Genomic DNA, 20048 nt, shown 5'->3' with positions numbered 1-20048 from the left:
CTGAGTATTAAAATGGTCTCCGACTCTAATATTTTAAGTGAAAACAAGCAACAGTTTGAAGCAGCAACAGCAACTCATCGCATCCCTATTTGCTCCGGTTGTTAAATTTTCCCAACTCCAGCAGCAACTCGGTCCCCTTCCCCAAGCAGGGTCTGCTCCGTAGCTCTCCGCGCTCCGGCCCTTCAGATCCTCGGCAGCCGGGTGCTCGGCGGCTGGCGGTGCGTCCGGGGCCACCGCACCCCTTCTCCTCGCCACCTCTGGCCTCTCCGCCAGTCGGGCTTTCCGGCCGATCTGGATGCCTCGGCTGCACCCCTATTCCAGGACCCCAGCCTCCTTCCCTAGCCCTCCTCTTCGTCCCTTCACCCGCGAACGCGCACACACACTCGGTTCGCTCCCGCGGAGTGCCCCGCTCGACTCCCGGAGCAGGACCGACTCCAACCCAGCACGCCGCGGTCATGCCGCCCGGACTCCTCGCCCCGAGGCCCCAGTCCCCGCCTTCGCGCCGTTCCTTTCCGCCTGGACACCGCCGCCAGCGGCCGCCTGGGTGGCAGCCCCAGCCGGCCTCGAAGTTGGCCCCCTTGGAAGGGGCGGCGGGGAGCAGGTTGAAGGATTCGTCGTAGAGGAGGATTCACATATCTGGGCGAGGGGCGGGGCAGCGCCGCTGCTGGGACGCGGCACGGACCCGCATCACTGCGCGCAGCAGCAGCCGGGGACCGCGGAACCCGGACGCCCCCGCCCGGCCCGCGCCCCGCTCCCCGCCCCGCCCCCGCCCGCCGGGCCCTGCAACGCAGGGCGCAAAGGAGCCGCGGGCTGCGCAGAGAGGCGGGCAGCGGCCCGCGCGCGCTTCTGCCGCCCCCGGAGCTTGCGCGCGGAGAGCGCCGGGCGAGCGCGCATCGGGCGGCGGCCGCGCCGGGGGGCGTGAGGCGAGCGGCGGGGGCGAAACTTCGGGGGCCAGATGCCCGAGGGCGCGGCGGCGCTGCTAGGCTGCCGCTGCTGCCCCTGCGGGCCCCGGACGCGTCTCCGCAGGCGGCGCTGCCCGCGGCGCGGCGTGTGCACCGAGCGAGTGAAGGTATGTGGGGCGGGCGCGGCTGGAGCTGCCGCCGCCGCCGCCGCGCCAGCAGGTCCTAATGCCTGTCACTTCCCAGGACGCTGGCAGCAGCAGCCCGGAGCCCCCGAGCCCTCGGCAGGTTTGCCTGTCCTTCCCCGCGATCTGATTGGATAAAGTGGGGGCTCGACGGTGGCCGACGTGGGACAGTCTGTCTGTGGCAGGGGTCTCGGAAACCATGGGTTATTGCAGTGGCAGGTGCACGCTTATCTTTATCTGTGGCATGCAACTGGTAAGTGACACTTGAGTCCCCTTTTTCTGTAATGTGTCTTTGAGATAGTGGGCAGGGAAGTGCAGTAAAGGGTCTGCCATTGACTAGAATGGAAGAAAAAAATAGAGGGTGACAGATATATTGCTTATATTTAAAATGATTTCAGGGAGACGCACTCTGGGGTACACGAGAGGTGAGCCTTTCCGCTCCCACCTATTTCTGTCCCTTTTAAGACAGTTTGGCAGGTGCGGGTTAAACTTGTCTTTAATGTCTTTAGGCAAAGCAAGATGTAGCTCTTGTTCTTTATGCTTTGCAGTCCTATTAATGTAACAACGTGATTGTCACCTACAATTTACTGTACAGGTGTTAAACAGAGAAATATGGAATTTTGGACTTTTCTTCTCTATACTAATTTTACAGTATCATTGTTTCTTCACAGACATGAGTTTTTTTTTTTTTTTTAAAAGAAAATGTTGTCTTTAAGTATGCTCTAAAAAAACCACTATTTAAGGCAGATGTTATCCTTACAACGGTCTAATATAGAAGTCAAATTGAGTTTTTAAAGTATGCAGATGAACAGAAATACTTAGATGAACTCAGCAACACCATTGTCATAGATGGAAACAGTAACCTTTAAACCACAATTATCACAGACAATTCCAAGAAAAAATATTCTGTCTTTCATTATGCATATTATTGCTCCTGAAATAGATATTGTTGTCTGATCCTATAGGATGGAGAATTATATGTACTTTTTGAGGAATGTTGTACAGTTCAAAGAGGCAAGGAACCAGTAATGGAAAACGTCATGTCTCTGAATTTCAATTCCCTAAGGGCAGTGGAAGGAGGGTTTAAGGAGAGAGTTGAGAGGTGAAAAATATGCCACAGTAAGTGGTTAATTTGAGGTAGGAGGTACTTGCTCACACTTGTCATTAAATAGCTTTTCTTAGAAAGTATAAATTAACTGAAATAGCCATCTGCATTTTCAACAATTGTTTCATAAAGGTTGAAGTGACTACAAGGCAGAAGATGTTTGAGTGTCCGATCAGTAAAGTGTTCCAAAGAGCAAGGATTTGCCATTGAAACTGACAGAGGAATTCCTTAAGTGTTCTTGTTTATCAGTTGTGGTGAAGCCCATGAGTGTCAGTTATTGTTGCTTTGTTTAATATTTAGCTGAACCAGTGCTTTTTGTTGTGTGTTGTCTCCGGATGTTTTTCTTTCACATGGAAGTTACCTGAAGGTGTCTATTTTGGTCTGTGAATTAGGCACTTATGTATTTGTTTGTAAGAAAAAGGAGACGGAACTATAAATATAATTTTCAGAATGTAGTAGTTTCTCAGTGATGTGTAAACTAGTTTATTTTTCTGTACCACAGATTCATATAAGTTTTGCAATAAGGGTTTTTTACTCTTAATCATAAAGCTAAGCAGAACAATGAGGGAGTTTACTTTGTGAAACAACCCATTAGGCCAAGTATGCCAGACTGCATAAAGGTTTTCAAAACATTCTTATTTTTATATATTATTCAGAAAAGAATACATTTGCTGATTCACTGTGTGAAAGCATAAAACTGTGAGAATGAGTGGGTGTATAGATCATTCTTATGCTTTCAATTTAAAATTTGAAAAATGTGATTTAGCTTCTAATCATTTAATATAATAGGGCTTTCGTATGGCAAATGTGTGCACTAGATCTGTGTGACATTTTGTGTGATGAATACAAACTCCTCAAGAACTTAATTTCAGAAAAACATAAATATCCCAATAGGGAAGCTAAATATTCAAAGTAGAATGATAAGGCTAAAGGTTCCTTTGTGTTTTTGTGTGCTCACAGTATGGACACATGCTGTTGAGTACATGCATGCATCCATACATGCAATGGTGTCTTGGAGAGTTGCACCATCACTTATGAAACAGAAAATCTGAATCATAGTTAAGTTATCTAACAGAATAGACAGCTATAATACAGAAGAGCGCAATCTAAGCAAGTGTACATTGGAATCCTAAGGAGTTTTGTGTTCTATGAAATCATGTGATTTTTCCCATTCAGACTTTATGTGCCACCAGGCTAATATAATTAGCAGCCATGTTAATGCAGATGCAGAACAAAAAACAAAGGACAAAGAAAATCCAATTGTTTTAATGGGGTGAAATGATCACACCTCAAAGGACCTCAGAGATTCCTGGTTAATTATTGCTTTTTGGAAATACAGTATCTGATTTTAAATAAATTCTTTTGCAAATTAATGGTTGAAAAGCCCTACACTAAAATATAGGTGGTTGTATATGTTTTCCTTTTGCTCTCAATAGATTTTTGAAAACTTTTTTATGTCTTTGTGCCATTATGAGTAGATTATTTTACAAATAAACCAGGTTTCTAGACTAAGTTATGACTCATGTACTGTCGACTAAAATGAAAGTTTACCCAGTTTTGTTTACTTCTAAAGTATTTAGTGTGTGTTCTTGTAACATTTGGGCATCTTTTTTTGGTAACTGTACAGGAAAATCTTAGATTTATTAAAATCAATTGAGGCCAAAGAGAGTCTAAGTTAGAAATTTCATTCAGTTTCTTTATTACGTGACTTTATTAAGGTTCTGGAAACATTAATCTCCAGTCCTCTATGCAGAGTATTTATGTTTTGAATAAACTTAAGGGAATGTTTACACCTATACCAATTTGCAGCTAATCTTAGGAGAGAATGAGGTGGCTTTTGGTATTGTGGATATGGTGACCTCATTTGCTAGGTTATTACCAGAGCAGACATGATGTTTTGACCATTTAACAATTGAGGGACAGAGACAAATGCTCCAGAGAAATTTGCTGGTCAGAATTCTATATCTGTGCTTTAAATTAGTTAAATATACATTTAATTTAATGCTTGGCAGAGTACCAGTAAAGAGAAACATGTTCTCTTTTCAGAAATCAGGAAATGTGTTTATAAAACAAGAAACTAGAATTCCATACCATAGAGATTTGATACAAAACTTCCATTTTGTGAAAAACTGCTTTCATATATATCATAAATTAAAATCTTTGAGTTGTATGATCATGCCAACTTCAGATATTAGGGTGATTCCTATGTGAAAGAGTATGATCTCTGGAAACAGGTTTATTCCATGTGCAGAATCCAGAGCTTAAGCTCATAATCTCAAGAAGGTAATTTTCTTTTTATCATTGCTGTCCTTAATACTCAGAAACTGAAGATTTCAGATAGTAACAAAAATCATCACTGAATTTGCAGTTTTGGCTGTAGTGGTATAGGACAAGAAGTATTTAACTTCTTATTTACTAACCTTCAACAGGTTGTAAATGTTTTCGCATTCCCCCCCCCCCCCCATGTTTGATTGAATCAGAGTACTTTATATAAATGTTGAAAAAATTCTGATATCTCTTAGTGTGAAAAATTGTTGTTAAAATATGGAAGAATATAACTTAATTTAGACTGAAAAGACGGATTTGTTTTCAAGTAGAGAAACTCAAAATCACCTATTTTGTGCATTAGACCCCTGGGTGGCACAAAACATGTCATAAACTATTGAAAGAAAGTTTAGATTTATACTCCACAGATTAACACTTGAAAATGCCATCATGGCCATGAGCTGTGTGAAATATTGCTAAATTGGAGGAGGTGCAACTAACAATTAGGTTAGTACACATTGTGTGTGCAGATGTGTGGAGTATGTTTGAAACTTGATTAAGAATGATCTGTTGCTTTCTATGGCAGGATTGCTAACCATTTTCAAAGGTATACATTTTTTTCGTTAAAATGTCACGAGTGTAGACTAAATGAAAAACAATTTTATTATAATTATGGAATACTTCAGTGATTGTAATTTTATGCTGTGTTCATAATCATGTGCTATTTTATTACTTTTTAGAACATAAAGCATTGCCATGAAGTAGCTTGAAAAGTGCAGGTAGAATCTTAATGATATTTCTAGGATACTTTTGACAAGTTTGACAGTTCTTCAGAAGTTTAAAACTTTATCTGCCACAAACCTTCCTGGTTCAGAGAATTTTAACTTTTTAGGATTCAGATGCCATCGATGATAAAATCTTGAAGTTGTTAACCAAACTTATGAAGAAGACTGAAAATCCCCATACAATACTTTACAAACTTATCATGTAAAATTATGCTGAGTTTGCTAAGTTGTAAATGATAACTTTCTTTTTTTTTTTTTTTTCTTTTTTTTTTGAGACGAGGTCTCACTCTGTCGCCCAGGTTGGAGTGTAGTGGCACGATCTTGGCTCACTGCAACCTCCGCCTCCCAGGTTCAGGCAATTCTCCTGCCTCAGCCTCCTGAGTAGCTGGGATTACAGAGTGTGCCACCACACCCAGCTAATTTTTTTGTATTTTCAGTAGAGACAGGGTTTCACCATGTTGGTCAGGCTGGTCTCCAACTCCTGACCTCATGATCCACCCACTTCAGCCTCCCAGAGTGCTGAGATTACAGGCGTGAGCCACCTCGCCTGACCGACTTTCTTCTTTTTAAATGTTTTCTGTTTATGCATCCTGAATGTTGTTGGACATGTTTTTGTTTTTATTCTTTCACTGTAATTCAGAACTACTCAGCTCTGTCTTATGTATACCATGAGATACCTAGAAACTTCTTCCTGTGTCCAGCTCTGTTTCTTCATTCACAAAGCAGGTAGCGACTTCTTTTCTTGAATACACCTAAAGTTTCAAAAAGTCAGCCTGTGTGGAGCTGTTCTCCTTTTTTCTCAAATAAAGGCTTGGATGGACAACAGTTTTTTTTGCAGAATGCCAGAGTCATCTCTGGCATGGGGCCCTTATGTGGGTAATGACCCAGAAATGCAAATGTGCTTTACTACCTCTTTTCCCCCCTGATGCAGCTTTACTTTGAAGTCAGATTCTCTACTTGACTTCAGAATGGAAGTCAGGGATTCCTTAAAATAGGAAGTCTTTACTTTTTGGTTTTTATTTTTAATATGTGTGTGCTTGAGAGAAATAAAATCTGAGAGACAGAAACATATTTTAACATTTCTATGTCAATCCTGGAAATAAAAATACAAAAATTACGTTACCAATTGCATTAAATTTGTGTGTATACTAATAATGCCTAAAATTCCAAAGGTTGCGTTTCAGTGATGTTACTTGGTAGAATTTCAAGGAGTGCAGCATCATTTTTTTCATAAGCAGTTTTGAAACTAAGATTACTATTAATGGAAATTACCCTATTTCTAATACCACACAAATATCAAAAATGAAACACATGCATAGGAAAATATGTTTCCTGGTTTTTTTTTTTTTTTTTTTCTGATATACTGAACTCTTCTGATTTTTGTTATTTTCCCTCATGGAAACTTGATTGTTGTTTATTTTCAACGTAATAAAATACATAAGCCATCAAGATATACTGTATGTAGGGCTACTTTTTTTCATAACAAGGATAGACTAAGTAATCTATTTACTCCTAATTTCTATAGGATGGAAATAAAATTATATGAAGCATTTGTTCTTATCACCCCCAAGAAATTAAAGCATATTTAAAAATTATGAAGGAACAAGATAAAATTATATCATTTTCTTTCTCCAGATTATGGTAGAAATGAAATTTATAACTTGTTTTTCTCTCTTTTAGTATTTCAAGAGTTCATATTTTATATTTTGTATGACTCCTGTGCACACATGTTCATGTAATAAATTTGTTATGCTTTTTCTTTTGTTAAAAGTATTCCAGTTGTGTTTAGATATAAAATACTCAATATGTAAAGAAATTACTAGCTTCATCTTCCTGAAATAAGTATTTTTCTTTTTCTTTGCTTAAATTATAAAATAGGCCCTGGGTCTAGCTTACAGGAATATTCTAAGATTTAATCTTATGCAAGATTTAGTCTCTTTTTGTTTTCCCAACATGGAATAAGAATAAGGTGACTTCAACAACTTACAATTTTTACCTTTCCAGCTGCTTATGGATCACATGCTAATTTGATCCTTGTAAAAACCTTTTGAAATGTACAAATAAACTGATTTTTTTGTGCATTTTGCAATAAATTATTTTTTTATTTCATGCATTTTAAATAATTTGTTATGCTTTTAAAATCTAGTTTTATAAAATAAATGAAAATGAAAACCGTTATTATTTATTGGAAGCTTATTCTTGGCTAAATATATGTTTTTTGTTTTTTCCTCACTGAATCCTTTTCAGCAATCCTGTGAAGTAGGTAATAGATGTTAATATCCTCATTTTACCAGGGAGGTGATGGAGGCCTTGAAAAGTTAAGTTGTGCTCTTAGGTCACCCCCTTAGTAAGTGGAGAAGCTTGGATTCAAACCCAGGTCTGTCTGAACCTCAGCCTGACTCTGACCTTGAGCCACGCTGCATCCCTTCCATGTAAAATAAAACTACAGCAGTCTCTCATGTTTGTTTTACTAAAGAAAGTAACTACCTACCCACTAATTCCTTAGGGACCCATTAGTCAACACCTAGGTTTAGAGAGGTGGGGTTGATTGATGTTAGGCTACTGTCCAAACCTGACCGATTTAGTAATCTTGGGTTTTGATAACTGTGAGCAGGGGTGTGTGGACTAGAGAATAAAAGGGCAAAAGGGGACGTTCCCTCTGCAAAGCGAGTATCCATTGGCTGTTCCCATGCATTTGGGCCAACTTTTGACAGATAACCATGCAACAGGGTCTTGGAAATTTGATATGTATGTTTAAAATGTATTATATGGAAAGAAAATATGTATCCATTTTAAAAAAATCCACCTCTTTATAAAACTAGTCCTGAATGAATGGCCAGGACACAGTAATGTTATTTGCCTGTTTTTTGTTTGTTTGCTTGTTTGTTTGTTACGTGATCCAAATCCTAAATTCATCCAGACCACCATTGACCAATAATATTTGCTATAATTATTGTACTTGGGAAGAAATAGAGAATATACATTATTTAAAATATGCATGGAATAGCCTAGAACACATCTTGAACCTGAGTATGCATCAGAATTGCCTGCAGGATTTTTAAACATAGATTTTTGGGCCCTTCCCTAGAGTTTCTGACTCTAGCAGTCAGGGCTAGGACCAGAGAGAATTTGTAATTCTTTCTTTCTTTCTTTCTTTCTTTTTTTTGAGATGGGGTCTCATTCTGTCACCCAGCCTGGATTTCAATTCACTGCAACCTGTGCCTCCAAGATTCAAGCTATTCTCCTGCCTCAGCCTCCTGAGTGGCTGGGACTGCAGGCACGCACCACCATGCCTGGCTAATTTTTGTATTTTTAGTAGAGACAGGGGTTTTCACCATGTTGGCCAGGCTGGCCTTGAACTCCTCACCTCAGGTGATCTGCGCACCTTGGCCTCCCAAAGTGCTAGAATTGCAGGCGTGTGCCGCTGCGCCTGGCCAAGAATTTGTATTTCTGAGGAATTCTCAGATGATACTGATGTTGATTATCAGGCACCAAATTTTGAGAACTACTGGCCTAGAATATGTGTCTTCACCTAATGGTCTTGCGAGACATCGTGAACTTATTTTTGAAATTCTTCAATCCAACTAGATAATTACCTCCGTTCTTCCTATGGCCTGATACTGATGTGAAAGAAAACATTTCTTCAGGACCTATTTCTGACTCCTAGTTTAGCTCTATTCAGAAGTTTAAATAGGAGAAATGCAATGTCTTTTCAGAGGATTTCTATCTTTGCAATGACTCGAGATATAGAAGAATCTGAAAGCAAGCACCCTCATGCCTGGTAATGCTAGAACGGAATTGAATACTTCACCTGACTCTGTTTACCAGCCTAGCCACTCACTAAGCTAAGCACAGCCATGGTGGGGGGAGGAGAGAGAGAGAGAGGGAGAGAGAGAGACGCTGTAAAAGCACTGGGCTAAGTTAGAAGCTGCGTTTGTCTATACCAAGGAGTCTAGTACTTCTGTATTGGGTGACTAAATAACTATGACTTTGACTGAGACGTTTATATTTCTGGGTGCTATTTCCTCATTTGGGAAAATAGGGCAAATAATTCCTGACCCATTTACCCTATAGAATAGGAGTATCTAGGGGAGAGAATGTGCTTAAAGTCAATATCTTGGTGATTTTAATGGTTTAGTCTTTCAGAACAGTTCATCTAGTAAGCCCAGGAGTAGTTATTGGGAAGTTTATGACCATGACCAGTGGCTCTACTTAGAACAACTAGTTTTTTTTCATAGAATTATTTTTTTTCTTTACCCACCCATAAATTTGTGAGGCTATATAAATAAGTATTAAAATACTGGGTACAAGTAGTTTGAACTAGATAATATGCTATGTGCCTGATATACCTACTTGAAGTATTCATTAGGAATGAAACTTGGATTTTACAAACAACTCAACATTGTCCTTCAGGCCAGTATTTCTAAAACTATGTTCTGTGGATACTAGTTCAGCAAGTCATTGGACTGACCAAGAACTTTATCCCCCCACCGCCCCCACCCTCAAGGGTCACAGTGCATATTAACATTTTAGTAGCTGAAGGAAGTCCTGCACTAAACCCCTGTTTAATTCCATTTCACTCAGCAAATATTTACAGAGTGCTTGCAGTGAACCAATAAATGTCTTTTTCTGATATCTCCTATTAATCTTCCATGGAACTAGTATTTTCAGCAATATTTTTCAACGAAATATTACTCTAGGCTAATGATGCAGTCCACAAGTTAATATTTGGTGATTGCCTGAACAGTATTTAAAGGTTAAAAATTCAGCATGGAAACTCAACTGATAAGCAGATATCTAACAAATAGTCTACAAAGATGTTTAAGAATATAAAATATTATCAAATTATTAAAACAAATGAAGGGAAACTTGTTTTCAGATGCTTGGCTGTTTTATATTCTATATGTTTACTTGAGTTTCTTGAAATTATGTTTCAAACACTAAAATCAAAACTCTTAACTGAAACTCAATCAAGTCCAATTGCTGATGTTGCAAAGAGGTTGACATGTTACAGTAGTTTTGGAACTTCTGGTATTTGGAACTCCAGAACACCTTGGACAGGGCATTTGCAGAAGCATTTTCATTTTAAGGCAGTGGATTAGGAGCAAGGTCTGTATCCCACATCTGTAACCAGGCTAGCTTTTCCAACATCTCAGCCTACATATTTGCCTTAGGAGGGGGAGTGAAGAGTCCTCATACTGACTTTTGTTTTTTAATCAATGCATTACATTCTAAAACAGTAACACATTTAAAACCCCTAACAATGTTGCATTCTTTGGAAACAAATGAGTCTTAGTTTGAAATGGAGGAATCAAATTGGTACACCCTACTCTTAACAGAAGTCTTTGTGTGCATCTGTATTATGCTAATTACAACAACAGAATGAGGAGATATTTCAAATCCTTTAACTGACAGCTGTGTATCAAATGATGGAAGGGTCTATGTGACATGTGAACTGTTCGGTGGTAGGGAATTCATAGTATCCTAACCTACACAGGCTTCTAACCATAAGAGATATACAAGGTGGTTCGCCCAGATTGTTATTTGTATCATAGTCAAACTGAAGAACCTCTGCAAGCCACAATGAGAAGAGAAAATTATACCATCGTGAAATGCTGCCTTCTGTGGTCTTGGCCCCCGGAGAAGGGCTGTGCTAACTGTCTTGGGGTTGAGCACCTCTTTTATGGTACCTGCAGTGGTGGAAGGCACCTTGCTCCTGGGAATCATAATTCATCCCAGCGGGCTTAGTGATTTTGACCTCACCCTTTTGTTAGTCTATAAATAGAGATAAGGTACCGTATGAGAGATGGCATATGAAGATTTTACCTGATTGCTTTGAAGTGCTGGGATAAGATTAGGGTTCATGGGTGTGTTTGCCCCTAGTTATTGGAAGCTGTGAAAGAATTATATATTTGAAGGCTTTAGAAACGATTGTAGATTTGGCCAGGTGTGGTGGCTCATGACTGTAATCCCAGCACTTGGGAGGCCAAGGCTGGCAGATGATCTGAGGTCAGGAGTTCAAGATCGGCCTGGCAAACATGGCAAAACGTCCCTCTACTAAAAATCCAAAAATTAGCCGAGCATGGTGGTGTGTTCCTGTAGTCCCTAGGCTGAAGCATGAGAATCACTTAAACCTGGGAGGCAGAGGTTGCAGTGAGCCAGGATCAACCACTCACTCCAGCCTGCGCAACAAGTGAGACTCCATCTCAAAATGTAGATTTGATGATACGTAGGTGGTGTATAAAGAGCTGGGGCCTTTTGTTTGTTTGTTTATTCTTTTAAGATAAAACTTGCTCACAACTTTAGTGATTAGTGAGCCTATAGCCTGAGATTTTCTGAAATACTGGAGCAATGTATAGGATTATGTGTTTCTTACCATTATCAACAGAAATTAATGGAGTTTCATTTTTGACGTGTTTCATAAATTGTGGTTCCATTTTATTCACCCAAAAGATAGTAGTTAAATTACAGGTGTTCAGTAGCATTTATGAGTTTGACTTTTCTATTGGCCTGGAACTGAAGGCTTCCTTTTCTCTTTAAGGGATGGGTGGAACTCCTGAATGTCTGACAGTTCAAAAGCAATTATGTACTATTCTAATTAAAACAATATTTTAAAATTCATTGTGAATTGGAAACCACAATATATTGAATTAATGAATGAATTCATAGATGAATTTTCCTAAGAACATATTTCTGGTTTTATCAAAAAATATTTATGGGAAGTTTTATAAACTCTGAAAGATGTAGGGCAATGCACTCCCAGTTTACCATCTTATAGACTGTCCTAGAATAGATTTATTTTTATTTAGAAAAGCTGCCTTAAAAATCAGCCCAATAGCTTAATTTCAGTTTACATTTAGTGAATACAAATCTTGCAACAACAATATTTGGTGACATTTAATTATATTCCTCTTTTATTAAAATCCTTAAGAGAGACCTGTGGTTTTCACTTTCTTTCCATAAGAAAGAGGTGTTAATGATTACTCTGTTACTGTACCTACTTTTACTCAGAATCTGTTAAGTACCATAAACTCATGTCATATTTTTCCCCTTACATTGAGAGAAATAAACCCCAATGAATTTTTTTTTGAAGCTCCCAGTAACTGGGGGTAAACACATCTATGAACCCTACTCTTATCCCAGCACTTCAAAGCAATCAGGGAAAACCTTCATATACCATCTCTTATACAGTACCTTATCTCTATTTATAGACTAACAAGAGGCTGAGGTCGGAATCACCATGCCCACTGGGTTGAATTATGATTCCTAGTTGTATAGTGATTTGATGCAAACTACACACAAGCCAGGGTCATTGCGTATTTTCCACTGGTAGGTCCATCTTTTAATTTAATCTATCATGATGTGAATAAAAATGTTACATGCAGTGGATGAAGAGCCAGATGTTTAGGCCCTGTCCTGGATGTTGGGAGATGAAGATCCTGGAAAACATTTGCGTTGAATTGGTTCTTAGCCTGCAGTGTTGTGTTGCAGTCACGATCATTTAAAAGTGAATGAAGTAATGAATGAATAGTAGGAGGAAATTAAGTAATTACTAAATCAGCTTCGTCAAGTAAAATTTATGAAATGTCCACACACGAATAGCATAATGAACATGTGCTGAATAAATTAAGTGTATGTTTCTACCCCTTTGGCAATTAGGATATGATGTAACTGAAAAGAATGTCAAGCCATGTTTCTATCGTAAATCTAGTATCTAGTAGTTTTAATAATTCAAGATTAGTTTAAATTGCACCCTGTTCTTTATCATTTATTTATTTATTAAGCCATACTACTGACTTAATATGCTAGTAGCTAAAAATGTTTTACTGTCTTTCATTCATTGTATGCTATAAAATCACATTTATATTAACTGTAAATAAGATCAGTTTTGGTGAGCCATGAATGTGGATGTCTGGGTCATTTTGCCCCATTTTAAAATAATGTTAATTCATATAAGTTTAATTCATATTATCTAGATTTTAATGTGTTTGATGTAACATTACTTCTAAGGATTGTGTTAAATCAGAAGATAATGAAGTTAATTCTGTGTTCATGTTTTCATATCTCTAGAGAAGTAGTTTCGAAGTTTTTTTTTTTTTGTTTGGCATGGAATTTTGTGAATCTGGTAGAAGCTACTAACTCTCTTACCAGAAAAATGGGCTTCGAAAACTTGTGAACTCAATCTATGAAACATAGGTGAAAACCCCTAGTATAAATTCTTAGATTTTTTTTTCTGCCATTTCATGAAGAGCTTCTGCTTATTAACAATTTTAATTCAGTTACTTTGAGCTCAGGAAACGTTTAAGAGATTATGTACATATTTGATATATACAATTATATGTTGTAAAGATAGCGTGCAAGTGTGTGTGTGTATAATGCCAAATTTGAGAAGCCAGGAGTAGAGTTGGGAAGTAGAACCAAACTGACCTCTGTTAAGGAGATTAAATGTTGCATGTAGATATACCCTTAATATAGGGCAGCATGATAAGAACTTAAGACAAGTAAGAATAAAATACAAAGGAAATTGATGGGAAGGATTAGTTGTCTCCTCTTTGGTTGATCAAACACTATATGAAGGCCTACTGTAAGATAGGGAGGATTTCTATAGCTAGAGATTAGAGAAAAGAACATCCCAGGTAGAAGAAATGATGGTAGTAGAGAGGTAAGAATAAAAGAGAATATGTGTGGAACAATGAAGGGTCCAGTTGAGTGGCAAGTAGGGGAGAATTGTGAAGTGACTTAGGGAATCGAAGAGGTAGGAGTCTGGTTCATGGATGGACTTGAGCTCCTTGGAAGGAGCTTGGGACCTTACAGAATAGGATATGGGTCTCTGTAGATGTTAATCATCAAGGTGCACATCCCAGTGCCTTACAAGTAGAATAAGAAACAACACAATGTGAGAGTGAGGGCTTGAGGTTTGGAGCAAGCTCTGTGGGGAATGTGAGGGCAAAGTAGTAATACATTAAAAGACTGCTGAACTGCTTCAAAGTCCTTGGTGAAATTAGGTGGCCAGCATTTGTAAGAGAAACAGTTGTTTCTCCATCAGTACCCAGCTTTCTAAGAATTGGAATGAAAGGCAGAATATGGAAGTTTCTGGGTTGCATTTGTAAGAGAAACAGTTGTTTCTCCATCAGTACCCAGCTTTCTGAGAATCGGAATGAAAAGGCAGAATATGGAAGTTTCTGGGTTAGTGAGCGCTCTAAGATGACAGTGAGAATAAAGTGTCTGAGCACAGGTAGGTGTGGGTGGAAAACCATGCTGTCAGAATGGGAAGGGGTAGTAGTTCGATGATTGAAATGCCATGCAAACATTTGAGCATAAGGTGGTGGGTACAGCAGAAGTGAGACAATAGAAGAGGTGGGAGGTAAGGTGGTGGTGGTAAGAGACAAGAATAGAAGTCCAGATCTTGGAGAGGAACACTTCCTGGATGATGCAAAGGCCCTTGACTGGCCACCTAATTGGTAGGGGTTTAGTTATTGGTAAGGGTAGGAGGCAATGAAGCTCAGCTGTTAAAAGAATCATCACTGTACATTTTGGTTTTATTAAAAATGCTTGGAAATAAAGGACTGAAGAGGAACACAGTGATGAGAGAAAAAGATTGTTCTGGGGATTGTATATACCAGTGAGAGTTTGGGGAGAGTTTGGTGTAAGCAAATGAAAGGAGCTGGAACAGAATGATGGTTAGGGGAAGTTTGGAGACAACTGGATAGTGGAGGGATGGTTTTGGAGGAATAGAAATGTTTGTTTAATGAGTATATGAATGGAGTTATTATGGAAAGAGTAAGGTAGGCTTTAGGCAAAGCATTTTTCTCAGTGTTCACAATATTGCCATCTTGGACTGGATAATTATTTGTTGTGAGGGGCTGTACTGTGTATTATAGGATACTTAGCAACATCCCTGGCCTTTCATACACTAGTTGGAGTAGCATACACCCTGTTGTGACAATCAAAGTATCTCTAGACTTTGTCAAATTGCAAAATAGACCCTTTGTCGAGATCCTCTGAGCTAAAGCAAGGAGCTGGACAGGGCACTTAGAAATAACAGGGCATTTTCTTCATATTAGAGTTTGAATTGTCCAGCAGGGAGCCAAGGAGATTGTGAAGGGAAAGACCAGACTCTAGCTTGTTGGTTGCAGACCCGTGAGAGTCATTCCCTGTACCCCAAGGCCCTGTGTCAGAATCATCTGGAATTTTCAAAGATGTCAACACCACCACCCCTTCCTCCATCCCCTCGACCTATGAAAACGGAATCTTCAGGGAGGCAACCCAGCCATCTAGCCATTTTGAAAACTCCTTAGATTATTTTGGTGTATTTCCAAGCCAGCAGTAAATGAGGAGAACAGGCAGGTGAACAGTGGCTATGAAGGCATGAGGAAAAAAAACAGGATGAAAGTAAAAAAAGATTGGAAGGTAGGTTGAGACATACATCAGGAAAGAGGGGTGCTGAATAAGCATTTGTGGGAGTATTGACTGGAGTGGCAATGTTGAATCTAGATTTATTTGAAAGCTACTTTTTATGGTCAATTATGTACTCAACCAAGCCTTCAGCATTCTTGGCCGTTTTACTCAGTTTAGTTTGAGCCAGGTGGATTTCATCGAAGACTCAGTGAATGTCACCTTTCTTTTAGTGCCAGTAAAAACTGCTTATGAATATTTGACACTTTTAATTTGTCTTCTCCCAGATACAATATTCTGCTAAAATATGCATATAGTATATATTTCTTCATGAAATGTCTTAAAAGATTTAAGATAGGAGTGCATATTAATTTTCAGACATATAATTACTGTTGACATGAAGGGCAAACACATTTTCCTGAGAGAAGAAGTTTTAGGTCAAATTAAGAGTTTAATTTAATTCAATAAAATATTTGGATAAGAGTTAAGAATGATTGTGAATTTAAAATTTATTTTTTAGACTAACAAATTTTAAAACTTGTTATGGAAACACACTCATAAATCATAAGTAGTAAGTTCTATAAGAAATAATCTTAAGCTATTAACATTTTTAAGGTGATCCCCAAACCCAAGAATGTTTGGCAAGAATTTTAATATTTGATATCCTAATTCACCAGAAGGCCTAGTTATTGCCAAGGAAGCATAGTAAAACAGCAGAAATTTATCTTTGAAATTATTCTATCTGCAGTATAATTTTTCTTGATCCAACTTGATTTCTTTCCGTAACAGTTTTTTGGTGGACGCTAATTTGCATTTTTTGGTGGACGCTAATTTGCATGCTTCGAGAAAGGGGAGTAAATTACAAGACTTCTTGAAGGTCCTTTTAACTTGATGGTTTTATGATTAAATCTTGCATTTTAAATTGCCTTTCTCTGGAAGAATGAGGCATTTCCGGCTTCATTTTTGTGTAGAGGAAATTCATATATCACCTCATGCATTTTTCTATAAGAAGGAGCCAGACTGAATAGCAGCAATAGAGACAAAACAAACAAAACGTTATAAACTTAGAACTAGATGTAAATGAAGCTTATCTTATTTGCAGTCCTCCAGAAATGTACTTGGGTCCACTGAAAGTCCAGGTTAGTGGAAAGGTGTGTGTATGCGTGTGTGTGTGTGTGTGCAGTGGGTCTAGGATGGGAACAAAGGGGGAATGAAAATGATACTGTTCATAGGTGTTAACTTTGTCAAGTGTTCTGGCTATATGCAAGAAGAGCCAAGTGGGTTAACTTACAATACACTCTTTATTTCTTAGTATATTGTTCTTCTGGATATGGTAGATTTTCAGCAGGTCTTGTTAACAGGTAATCTGCAATGCTCAGGGTGAAAAGCAGGAGTCTTCAATCTGTATGCCCCGTGAATAGCATCAATGCAGAATAAAATAGAGACAGCGAATGGAGAAAGACTACTGTATTCAGCTGAAACCAGTGGAAGTTTAGGTAGGCCAGATTGCAGTTATCCCCTGCTGGAATTTAGCCAGGACACACATTAGTGCATGCTACTTTCTGTCTAGCCTAATTAAAGGATTGTTGAGAACTAAGAAAGTTGGCTGACTTGCAAAAGTCAGTGCTTGCTAAAATTTGTAAGTTATAAGTGCTTAACAATATGACCTGATTTTTATGCTGGGGTCATCTTATTAATTAAAGTTTTCCAATCATCTAATTAGAAAATACGGTCTGAACTGAGTCTGGAGGATTCCGAATCTTACTTGCTAATTTAAAGAAAAGCGGAAGGAAGAAGAACGGCACCCAATTAAAGCAATGCAATGGAAAGCTGGTTCTGTACATGCCCTTGGAGATGCCCCATACCAGCAGGGTAATTATTTAGGATGCACTTCCAGTAAAGAGATGTTAAAGGGACACCAGTGAGTAGCTTTTAAAAGTAGAAATCTGTGCCAGTCCCCAAATTAACTCTTGGACTAAAATGGAAAGCTGGAAAGCATGACCAACACTACAGATTTATGAGAAAGAGTTTGCTCATTGCTTCAGAAGTTATGCTTGATATTTTCAGCTCCAATAGTAATTTCTTAAAATAGAAGAATGAAAAAGAGAAGTTTGATAATGTTGGTATATTTTAGATGATTACCCGACACTTAAAAAAAGGCAGATAAAATACTCCATATTTTCTCAAGATAAGGTCCTGGAACTGAGATGTCACATTTAAGTCCTTAATAGCCTTGAATTTAGCTGTCATCAGCATCCTTATAATAATACCATGACAGAACACTGGTATTCACAATACAATTTTTAAAAAACACTCCAGTCAACATCTGTTACGTGCCCCTCACTGGACTAAGAAGAAAGTGTTAAAAGAAGGACAAAAAGGGCGTGGCCAATGCAAAGAATACATTGATTAGTGTATATATGGCAGTTCACTAATTACTCAGAGTGTCTCATTTTCCTGCTTAAGTAGCTACGTGAACTTTTAGTGTTTATATGTAGGTACTAGAAAATGCACTATTGGGACAGAGAAGAAAATAAGAAATTATTTCTTCATGATGAAACAAAAAGGACAGAAGATAACTTTTAATTTTTGCTGGAGATTTTAAAATAAGATGCCAGTATTATAAGTGGACTTGATCAGTCTCTAGACACGTGTGTAGAAGTACTTCCCTTTTATGTGGCAGCAGCAGAAGACAGTGTAGTGGAGCCAGTATGCTCCCTCTGCCTTTCCGTGCTGACTATCCAGATGCTTCACAGATGAGTAAGTCAAGCCAGGACCTAGGTGGTTGTGCCAGACCAGAATCTCTCCATGCCAGCCATTCTGTAGATCATGAGTGGAGATCACAGGTTGACCAGAAGTATATTTACTTGTTTTGTAACTGAATTGAATTTCTTAAAACTTGATACTTGCTTGAAGTTAATTGGCGTATTGTTGCCAACATTTGCTATTTAGCGGTACCCCTCAACGATTCTGATTTTGTTTAAAGCCTATAGGAAAATGCTACATAATTTAAAATTTGAAAATTAAAATGTTTCTTTTATCCATTCTGTAAGAGACTTACAAACAAGACATGTCAAGTTAAAATTGCAGTTTTAGACCTCACTCAAGAAGCAATTAGAATGAATATAATACAAACCATGGGCTGGGGGGAAACACTTTAGCCATTTTACAATGATTTGGCCTCAGAAACAAAGCAGCTGATGGTTTACACCAAGAACATTGACCAGGATTCATTTGAGCTGTTGCTATTGTGTTTTAATGAGTAACATTACATGCCAGCCAATCACATGTCACTAGATCATTATACAAATTGACAGTTTGGAAGAGTATTAAAAACGCTGAACTGAAGGGGGAATTCAGTAGAAGTGAGACATTTATGTAGCCACTGGATATTTACATATATTTATCATTCATTTTTCTTGTTGTTGAGAAACTGAAATAACCCTTTAATGAAAATGGCTCCTTCATATTGTCTCTCACTATTTTAGATCAGGCATCTTATTTTTAGTTTGGAGAATGAGAGCAGCTGGTGTCAGGCCAGGTGCTGATAGTACTAATGTTGTTGTAAGATGCTGCTCAAATGGATAGTGCAAAGGGAATCATTGTCCCTTGATTTGATCATGCTGGCTCTAAAATTCATTTTTTGGATTTGGCATTTGACTTGCATTATATTCAGAAAGTTGGAAATCACAAAGCCGTGCAGCTGCAGAGTATATCTAGATATAGAACCTGTAATATTACTTCATAAACCCAGCACTCAGTATTAGCAGTCTTTGCAAATGGAAGAATTCTGTTCTGTAACAAAAGGTAGTTATTTTTCTTGATACTGTGAGAGAGACCTGTAGTTTGAAACCACTGTGGGTGTGTGGAGGCAGAAGTGCAGTCCAAGGGCTGAGGCAAGGAGGGGGCTATGGGAGGATGACAGAGCCATGAAGTTCAAAAATACTGTTGGCTTTTAAGGTCTCCACGACCCTTGAATATATGTGTAAGAATAAAGTGATTTTAGAATCTAACAAGATTTTAAATATTTTTCTTAAAGCTGGTAAGAGTGGAAGATGGTGGATTATCTGAAAATCAGAAAAACCAGAAGTTGGTTATTATGCACACAGTTACTTGAATTTGAATACTTTTTCTTTTCATCATCCATTTTTATTTTTTATTTTTTATTTTTATTTTATTTTATTTTTTTTGAGATGGAGTTTCACTCATGTTACCCAGGCTGGAGTGCAATGGCGCGATCTCGGCTCACCGCAACCTCCGCCTCCTGGGTTCAGGCAATTCTCCTGCCCCAGCCTCCTGAGTCGCTGGGATTACAGGCACGCGCCACCATGCCCAGCTAATTTTTTGTATTTTTAGTAGAGACGGGGTTTCACCATGTTGACCAGGATGGTCTCGATCTCTTGACCTCGTGATC

At 38.6% G+C, this 20048-nt stretch overlaps 1 protein-coding gene across 10 annotated transcripts in view; it reads left to right on the top strand.

The window, feature by feature from the left end:
- The first annotated feature begins 878 nt into the window (after positions 1–878).
- Positions 879–20048, top strand: part of NKAIN2 (sodium/potassium transporting ATPase interacting 2) — a 1033472-nt gene continuing 1014302 nt past the window's right edge. For 8 of the 10 annotated variants that reach the window (XR_004267626.1, XR_004267624.1, XR_004267622.1 and 5 more), the window contains exon 1: positions 879–1337. Coding sequence is in view for 4 of the 10 variants with exons in the window: in XM_032274380.1 (XP_032130271.1) it covers positions 1284–1337 (54 nt within the window). In the remaining 6 variants the exon portion in view is untranslated. The remainder of the gene's footprint in view (positions 1338–20048) is intronic. The other 2 variants (XM_032274379.1, XM_032274378.1) reach the window with 2 other exon arrangements.

The sequence above is a fragment of the Sapajus apella genome, unplaced genomic scaffold (genome assembly GCF_009761245.1).
Source record: "Sapajus apella isolate SASKATOON/1434 unplaced genomic scaffold, GSC_monkey_1.0 scaffold6, whole genome shotgun sequence".
Classification (NCBI taxonomy): Eukaryota; Metazoa; Chordata; class Mammalia; order Primates; family Cebidae; genus Sapajus; species Sapajus apella.
This window is presented reverse-complemented; position numbering and strand designations above follow the sequence as displayed.